This window comes from Austrofundulus limnaeus, unplaced genomic scaffold, assembly GCF_001266775.1.
Source record: "Austrofundulus limnaeus strain Quisiro unplaced genomic scaffold, Austrofundulus_limnaeus-1.0 Scaffold1, whole genome shotgun sequence".
NCBI classification, from domain to species: domain Eukaryota; kingdom Metazoa; phylum Chordata; class Actinopteri; order Cyprinodontiformes; family Rivulidae; genus Austrofundulus; species Austrofundulus limnaeus.
The window spans coordinates 2,394,565-2,404,294 of record NW_013952403.1 but is presented as its reverse complement, the minus strand read 5'-3'; the positions used below and the strand labels follow the sequence as shown (position 1 = coordinate 2,404,294).

The 9,730-nt window shown below is 41.2% G+C and overlaps 1 protein-coding gene across 4 annotated transcripts in view; it reads right to left on the bottom strand.

The window, feature by feature from the left end:
• The window catches only part of drp2 (dystrophin related protein 2), a 230,864-nt gene that overhangs the window by 28,702 nt on the left and 192,432 nt on the right, over positions 1-9,730 (bottom strand). For all 4 annotated transcript variants that reach the window (XM_014004515.1, XM_014004492.1, XM_014004500.1 and 1 more), the window contains 3 exons: positions 8,451-8,536; positions 5,000-5,157; positions 1,648-1,814 (listed from right to left, as the gene is read on the bottom strand). In XM_014004515.1, coding sequence (XP_013859969.1) covers positions 1,648-1,814; positions 5,000-5,157; positions 8,451-8,536 — 411 coding nt within the window. The remainder of the gene's footprint in view (positions 1-1,647; positions 1,815-4,999; positions 5,158-8,450; positions 8,537-9,730) is intronic.

The window sequence follows — 9,730 nt, the reverse complement described above, 5'->3', positions numbered from 1 at the left end:
ATATATTTACTGAGAAAAATGGTGACGTGTTCAATACTTATTTTACCCGCTGTACCTTCATGCATCACAATSCAYCATCTCATTRGTTRATGTAGGCRTASAAGGAGAGAAACTCATGATCAGTGTTCAACTGAGCCTGTGTTAAAATGTAACTTGACCTGTTCAGATATATTTAATTTAAAAAAGCTTTTAATTTCAGAAAAAATTGCCTCAACAAACGACCATTTTCAGTTCTTTACAACCTATAAAATGTTTTGACACCATTGTTTAGATAATAGGGAACAATGCATTTTAAGTTTTAATATAATATTAAGAGTTTTTTCATTTACAATCAAATTGTCCTTTAACTTGAATTGATTGTTATTAATTTAAATCGATTATGAAACATCAGATAAAAATATTTGTGTAATAATTGTGCAGTGAATTTTACACAGGATGTGTTGTAGAAATGAACTTCCCTACATACGTTTGATAAACGTGTCTGAATAACACGCTTGTTCTTCATCTGCCTTTATGCAGATGAGAAATGTTCCAACATAACTCAGGATGAATAAATTAATTTACAACAAACACTGAAGTGTGTCTTATTAAAATCCAGAGTACGTATATCAGCACCATTAGCTCTGAAAGCAGCGCTCTGTCAGGTGAACAGCAGGTAATGAAAACATAAAACGCAAGATTTATTTTGTTAATTGTTCCACAGGCGATTCTTTATTTCTAAATATGAACACATGATAATCACAGAGCAAGTGTTGTGATGTTATACCAGCTTTTATTTTTAGATTGTTTCAAAAAAATCCTTATTTATGTTCATATTGCATGTAAAAATCATTTCGTTCAGTTTTTTTGAAACACTTTGATTACAAGATGAATAATCTKTTATCCATTCCTTAAACATTCACACAATTGAAATCATACATTTTTTGTGTACTTTTTTTTTTATCACAAATCTTGTTCTGCAGTTTTTGTGCCATTTCAAAACTTTAAACATCAAACTGTTCAGCTCCTTCAGCACATTATGGCTATGACCTTCGTTATTCCAGCAATTTATGCTTTTTGAGATATTTAGCCTTTTCTGACATTTTTTTTATTTAAAATGCATGGTGCTGTCTTCAAAATTTATAAAATTCTTCATAAACTGTAGTGCACTTTTCATCTTTTGTTCTGTTTTTTTTTTTTACTTTGTGCTAATTTCAGCTTCTTTTTTTTGTTAATTTTAGCTTTTTAAACTTTAATCTTTCTGCTCTTTCAGCTAATCTGCTGATTTAAACTTTTTGCGTTTCTCAGCTTCTTTCTGCTATTTTAAGCTTTTATGCATCTTTCAGCTGTTTCCTACTATTTAAGCTATTTTTTTGTTATTTCAGCTAATTTTAGCATTTTTAGCAACTATAAGTGATAATTTCAGCTTCGTACGGCTTGATTCAGCAAATGTCCTCTTTCAGCTAATCTTTCTTTTTCTACAGGAACCCTTTCAGCATCAAGCATCTCTAATTTTTATTATTTCCCCCTCATCCTGTTGAACACTGATAATATTTTGCACAATTCGATGAAGGAAAAGTCACATTTATGTTGCTGAAATCCCGAGTCGTGATTTTTAAATCCTCTTTTGTTTGTTTTCGCAGCCCCTCACCACACAGCCGTGCCCACCTGAAGCCTTTGATGGGACATTGTTTGCAGACGTAGCACTTGGCCTGATGCTTGGTGGACTCGGCAGCAGCCACTCGGTGGAGGACGGGCAGCCAGACCATCGACTGGGGTTCCAGACTCGTCCATTCCAGGAAGTGGGACACCTCGATGGCAGGCTTCCCCGGAGCCTGGCAGAGAAAAGTTGGAGGAAGGAAAAAGACTGTAAACAAACCAACAACAAGAAAAGCTAAGGACTGATTCCTTTGTTTCAGATATTACTAAAAATATGAGACACAAATTAGAGTGAGGCTAAATGTAGACCATTAAAGGATACCTCTGGGTTTTCTTTAATGCATCTGCTAAAGTAGGTATGAAGCTAAAAAGGCAACAGATTTAAATTAATGTCAGTGTTCATGCATTATTTCATGTTCTGTCTCTTTTAGCAACCTCTTGTTGAAAATTCCATAAAGTCGGGGAATAAAAAGGAAGTGAACCTAATAAAGGAATTACTCGTCAGGCGCTAAGAATTCGCGATGTGCTAAATTCTCATTAAGTCTGCATCAGAGATGCATTAAGAAGTTGATTTCCCCGGGGCTCCCCCCCCACCACCGCCACCTCGCTGCTCAAGCAGAGGAACATGATAAATGTGTGTGAACGAGTGTGTGTCGATGGCAGACTGCGAGGCGCGCGGAGATGTGGAGTCTCCGGAGGATAAGAGACGGCAGCGTGGCTCCCTGTGGGAGGTCAGATAACAGCTCCTCGCACACCAAACACCTGGAAGGAGCTGTAAGCTGTATGCCGATCACGTCACGAGATTCCAAAACAAAACACGACAGATGGGATGTTGTGATCAACACAAGGAAAAAAACACAGCCTAATTAATATGCAGTTATTGAAAAAAAAAATGCAGCTTATATCAGGAAAAGTTTGAAAAAAAACCTGTAATTCCCACATTAACTTTTTATTCTTGTTGGAAACTGAGCAGCCAGTTGAACATTATGTAGTTTTCTGTGCGCACGGCATTGTGGGTAGAGGTCAGAGGTTATTCAATAAAACAAACCGGCAGTGATTTGAAATTTGACCACGTTTATTTCAGTTTATCTGATGCTTTTTGAAAATTCTGGCAGAGAAAACATGGATGAGGTGAGAAGGAGAAGGGGGGGGGGGGTGCCCTCTCCGGGTCGGGGGAGAGTCTCTGCCTCAAGTGGAGGAGTTTAAGTGTCTGGGTGGTAGGATGGAGCGGGAGAGGGATCGACGGATTGGGGCCTCGTCCTCAGTAATGAGGACGTTGCTTCGGTCAGTCGTGGTGAAGAAAGAGCTGAAACGAAAGGCAGAGCTCTCGATTCACTGGTCTGTCTTGGTTCCAACCCTCACCTGTGGTCATGAGTGGATCATGACTGAAAGAATGAGATCCCAGACACCAGCGGCCGAAATGAGCTTCCTTCGTAGGGTGGCCGCTCCTCCTCACCCTGTCTCTAAGGCTGAGCCCGAAAGGAGTCAGTTGAGGTGGTTCGGGCATCTGGTTAGGATGCCTCCTGGATGCCTCTAAAGAGAGGCGTCCAGGAGGCATCCTACCTAACCAGAGGCATCCTTCCCCGGGGCCTCTCTGGGTCTTCCCCGGGGTCTCCCGGGGAAGACTCCAGGACTCGCTGGAGGGATTATGTATCCTCTCTGGCCTTGGGAATGCCTTGCGGTCCTCCAGGATGAACTTGAAAGTGTTGCCGGAGAGAGGGATGTCTGGGTTTCTCTCCTGGACCTGTTGCCTCAGCGACCCGGCTACAGATAAGCTGAAGAAGATGGAGATTCTGAAGCAGTCGTGCAGCACTGCGTGTGTGAGGGGATAGTTGTTTTTGACTTAAACTTATCAGAACTAAACTGAGTAGAAGCTAACGCTTTCCACAACTCATTCTCACTCCCAACTCGTCACATATTGACGCTTGATCAGGTAGCTGTCTGCGTCTAGCTTTGGACGCGTCGAGTACAGCCCTGGCATCAGTTAACAAGATGAGATGGAGGTGGAGGAGTGCCCGACGCGTCCAAAACTGAGCAGATGGTGCCTGACGTCAATATGTTGACGAGTCGGGAGTGAGAACATGTTGGTTTCCAGAGTTGGCAAATCCACTAACAGCAGAGCTAACATTTCATTTAGCGGCTCATTCTGCTGTGACCATCACTGGTATTTGTGAACTTCTGAATAATTCACTTCCAATCATACAGTATACCTCCATCAGACCAGGTCCAGGTAAAAGTCAGAAACTGGTCGGGCTTTCAAAAGGAAAAAAAATTGTATAGGTCCTCTGGACGGGTTCTTCTTTAATGAAACGTTTCGTCTCTCTTCCAAGAGACTTCTTCAGTCTGAGCGTTTCAGGCAAAATTCAGGCTTTTAAGTCCTGCCTCCAGGTGACTGATACTCACATCACATGGCTATCGTTCACCCTAATTAATACTTATTGTATTGGTCGGGCTTTCGCACGTCTGAGTTCAGCTTTCTGTGTTCCTCAACACTATGTTCATTAACAAAAACAAAACGAATATTTCTTGTCTGTGTTTGGTGGTAAAGAACTTGACTGACCCACAGAACCCAAGACTGTAACGTTCCTGTCCATCATCAGTGCCTGCCCTCATCGTTGCTCTACAGAAGGAATGGGCCCAGCTTCCCACCCTGCATCCAGGAGGAGCGCAATCTGTAACAGCTGCACAAGAGGGTCCAACTCCACGCAGTCCTCCAAAATAAAGGTGGGCCAACTTGATCCAAGTATTGGATCGATACTAGAGAGATGAGATGGATTCTTTTGCAAAACTGGTTTTATTTTTCACAAATAAAGTGAAAAATAAATTCAGTGCAGAGTCTCCAAACTGCTTGGAGTTAGTCATTAGTTCTCTACATTGTGTCTGCGTGCAATGAAGTTATTTTTTAATTGTATTCTTGACATGGTTACTTATATTTGTTACTTTTTTGTTATTTTGCACGAGGTTTTTCTTAAATAACTGTGTGTAGTAGAACATAATAGTGAAATTATTTTTATACTGTTAAATCGTTTTATTTTGTTGTAGTTAATACAAAGAATTTTTATTTAAAATCTTTCTAGTGTTTTATTATAATCGACTAACTAAAAGTAAAAATCACATTTATTTAACAAACATGATAAGTATCAGAATTGGCGATACTAGCCATGTTTGGTACAGGATCGATACCAAAATTTATCACCCACCCTAAACAAGAAACGCACAGGTCCTGCAAGGTTCATGTCTAATGACCTGCACTGCTGCAAGAAGTTTATCCTGTTTAAGTTTGTTGGGTTTTTAAAGTGTGTTGGAAGCCGCAGCACGTCTGTTGATGTGTTTAGGTGTGAAACACGCGTGTCTTCCTCACCACGCGGAAGCAGCTCCGAACGCTCGGCTCGACGTTGCTGCCGCCGAAAGCAGCGACCTCGCCCAGCTGCCGGGGGATCTGGATGGCTTCGTGGAGCAGCAGGCTGAGGTGACGCTGGTCCGTCAAACCTCCGGGACCAGAGACCTGACGGAACAAATCTGCACCACACACACACACACACACACGCACGCACGCACGCACGCACGCACACACACACAGAGTTATCCATCAGTTATGCAGCAGATTATCTGATTAGGTGGCAGCATAAATTATACAACGTAAATAAATATACGTATGTTATATTTATATTTGCCTCTTTCTCTACACATCTGTTGATTTCAGGAACTTTCTGTTTCCTGCTTCATCTAGAATTTTTGTCGTATTTCTGACAGTAAATCAAACCGATTCTATTTCATCAGAATAAAACTCCCTTTAGAAAAATTATTAAAAATACTTTAAATTTTCATCAGTGACCTGATCGGTCCGTTTGGCGATGAAAAACCTGCACAAACGGCATCTTTTTCTGCTCCGAACGGGTCTTCTGAGTCAGAGCTCGGAGTCTTTTTGACACTAAAGAGATGAGTGCTGACAGGCGCGTTGGGTCTGCTGCACAGTGTCACCACAGACGTCGTTCACATCCTCGTGTTTATGGAGTTCTTCCTCCTCACAATCAGAAGGTTTGGCTCCAGCGCCTGCATTTCAAACAGCCTCCTCCAGAGCTGAGCCTTAAAACTGAGTTCTGATTATATTTATTTTTTAAGACATATTCTTTGTATTTGAGTCAATATTTTTTTAAAAAAAGAAGCAGCGTGCAAAGTGGAAAACTGGTTTGGCACGTTTTGATTTAATTATAAGAACCATCTGTCTTTTAAAAGGCTTCAGTTTGTTTTCGAAGATGTTCTGGTGATGATTTCTGCAGGTAAACACGGAATTAATGAGGAAAAATCCCGTGCATGCATGAGTCCAGACAAAAGCAGGTGACGTTTTATTGATTATTCGGGTTGAAATGAAAATTGATTATCTTTCAGCCCTGGACAGAACGAGAGCCAGGAATGACTAATCCTGGAGGGAGTTTGTGATTATCGTCACATATCCTGAACTAATTACAAGCTGTTCCAGGTCCAAATATTATCATTTCAAACAATCACTTTTTATTTTACCTCCATGTGCGGAACGAGAACATCGACTGTCCAAAAACTAACCCAGAACTGTACACTGAGATTTAATAAATATTACAAATTAAGTACCTACAGGGGTTAGACAATGAAACTGAAACACCTGTCATTTTAGTGTGGGAGGTTTCATGGCTAAATTGGACCAGCCTGGTGGCCAGTCTTCATTAATTGCACATTGCACCAGTAAGAGCAGAGTGTGAAGGTTCAATTAGCAGGGTAAAAGTACGGTTTTGTTCAAAATATTGCAATGCACACAATATTATGGATGACATATCAGAGTTCAAAAGAGGACAAATTGTTGGTGCACGTCTTGCTGGTGCATCTGTGACCAAGACAGCAAGTCTTTGTGATGTATCAAGAGCCACAGTATCCAGGGTAATGTCAGCATACCACCAAGAAGGACCAACCACATCCAACAGGATTAACTGTGGACGCAAGAGGAAGCTGTCTGAAAGAGATGTTCAGGTCTAAAACCAGGTGGTTCCATTTCATTGTCTAACCCCTGTAATTAACCTAATTAAAGACCTATCATTCATTGAAGAAATGCATCTTGTGCTCCACGTTTCATATCAGGAGATTTATTGCTAGTTTTTAAGTCCACGTAATTTCAGACATCTTTTATGTGTTTCTACTAACTTAGAAGACGAATCATCACAATCCCTCCCACAGCGCTCCCAACGTAGCACATAGCTAAACAGATAAGTTCAATAGAGCCGTTTGGCTATGAACGAGTCATCATGTAAGGATGTACGTGATCCTGCCGTGGGTGGTACCACGTGTTTTGTCAAGTGGAACCCTCCTCCTGAGCTGCTGTACTCCACCCCTCTGCCTGTTTTATGAAAAAACAAAGGAGGAGCGATCGTCTCTGTGGTTAAAGAGAAGCTGTGGTTAAAGCTGTCTGCAGCTAGGTCCTTATCATTTGTTGATCGGATCATTCACAAATGTCAAATCTCCACAGTTGTTTTTCTCACTCGATGATGTCTCAGACGTCTGAAGTGAGGCTCGTGTTGTTTTCTTGTTCAAAGCAATGAAGGAAAGAAGACGTGAACGTCTGTTTTAACGTTCCATTGTGTTAATTTAAGTTTCTGGAAACTGACCATTTTCAATAACATGACAAGCAGAAGGACGCAACGCTCTGCATTAAAAAACACCCACAAAGTTCTGACGGGGTGTCAGCAGGAGATAACAGACAGAAGTTGCACAGTTTTTGTCACACAAGACGTGAGAATTAAAGTATAAATCAGCCTTTATACTCAAGAATGTTAGCCGTTTTGTTCAAATACTGACAATATGATCCATCCCCTGCAACAAGGCGGGATATCACACTGAAAATGTCTTGTGAACAGTGCTTTAAGTGGTCCGGTAAACACTGGTATGCAGCACCACTGCTTCTAATTTTCACCCCTCAAGATATTGAGACTTTTTCCCAGTGTTCTAACGGGAGTTTTTCTAGAAATGTAACAGGTGTTACATCAGCCTGCGATTTTCCATCAATATGTCCCAATATATAAAGCTATGAACTACACAAGCTGAGAAAAACAAACAAAAAATATATATAAAAATGTGCTCACTCTCAGCCTGTAACCTATTACTACCTACTATGCGCCCTAAGACACTGCATTTGACTTGTGGCTTTGGTCTTTGTCATTTTCTGTGCAATAAAACTTCAGATCTATACAAAAATATTCTGTATGTTTCTGTCCCATATTCATATGACATTAAGCAGAGCACATGCACTTATGTTTTTCCATCTAAAGCACCGGTTGTCAGATGCTACGTCGTAAAGAATTAAGCTCAGTTATCTGTAAAACGAACTGGTCTGTAGGCGTTTTTCTGTCACTGATTATCTGTGGCAGCCATCTTCATTTGACTGAATCTGCTGCAGATGCTCATCCAATCATTACTTTCTGTAAGTTTCATTAAAAAAGTGTGTTTGAGCTGTTTTGTTAGCAGACACACAAACACCTGTCCACTCAGACGTGTAAGAACATTATCACCCGCCCCTCGCTGGCGCTCGATGAAGACGAAGGAAGAGCCGGCTCTCGTTCCTATCCGAGCTAAATAAAGAGCGTGTGCATGAACGTGGCCAATCCTCTTAAGGTTTCTTGTGCTTCTGTACGAGGAAAGAAAGCTTTCTACATAATGGCAGCAGAGACACTTCCCCAATTTCACTAAGTGGACGTCTTTATGTGATACCAGCAATCAGGGCTGCTTTGTTTCGGATCGCTGCCGTCTGAGGAGTGTCGCTCACCTACGCCAATCAGCACCGGACTTACATTTGTACTTTTCCTGGACGTCTGCGTTGCATAGGCTCACCAATCCCATCTTGAAGCTGAGAACTCGCATTTTGCCGTTCCGAGGGCTACGGGAGAGAAAACAGAGACGAAAAAAAGAGAAAGAAAGAAAGTACTGAGGTTACAATTTTTGAAAGGTGAATAATTTTGAATCGGTGYGTACTGGATCGTGATAATACTGAGCCCTGCTGGGAGGAATTACACGGGTCGAGGCAGCACAATACAGGTCAGTGAAGTAGTGTGAAATTGTATTAGAGCACATTCAGGGTAAGTAAAAGCACCACAGGGACTTGAAGTGTTGTCTGAGGATTTTAAGGCCAGAGAAGCAATAACACTTTACAAATACATTTATTTACCTCACATTTCCAACACTTGTGAGATTTTAAAGTGTTTTTCCTGAACAAGGGTTCCTGAATAGATAAATAGTCTGATCTGTAGGAAGCAGCAAGATGAGGTTCGGTTTTTCTCTTTCCTTATGTGCAATTTAAATAAAGAAACATAAAATTTGAAAGCATCCTTGTTATTGGTGCCAACACAGCCTAGAAGAATTTATTGCAGATCTAAGCAGCATTAGCTAAAACCAGGCTAATCAAATTAGCATTTCAATCACTTTGGAAGGAAAAAAAATAAATAAAAGAAAGAAAATCAAAAGCATCACATCAATCGGAGAACAACTGATCAGTCAAGTGTGAAATTAAATAAAACGTCTAATTTCCAGAGCTGGATGTTGGTTCGGATGTGTTTAGAGAGGCCATTCTTTAATCCACAGCTGGGTGAAAACATGAAAAAAACCTCTTTAAATCAGGAGACAGACATGAGGAAGATCGCTGCCATTCCCCCCGTTACACCGCGGGCTGGAGCGAGTCCAGAGGAGATAGTGAGCACATGGAGACGACTGGCTGTCAGCATCTTTCACCCACACCTTCTGCTGCGTGCCACATGCCAGCTCCAATACGCACCCCACTCCTGCTCCTGGGGGGACATGTTTCCTCTCACACACCCTCGCAACGTTCTCGAGGACGCGCACACTTAAATACAGACGTGCTGTAAGCCACCATCACCTCACCTGCTTATGATTAGCAAACAACAAACAATTAATGAAATGGATTCAGAGCCTCTGGATTGATTTGATTTGATTTATTTATTTAACAGGAAAAGATTACCAAAAATCAAGCCTGACTCAGCATAATTGCTGTTTTACAGCATAAAACACTCAGAAATACAGCATCGCAATCACATCATTATACACCATAGACACAAAG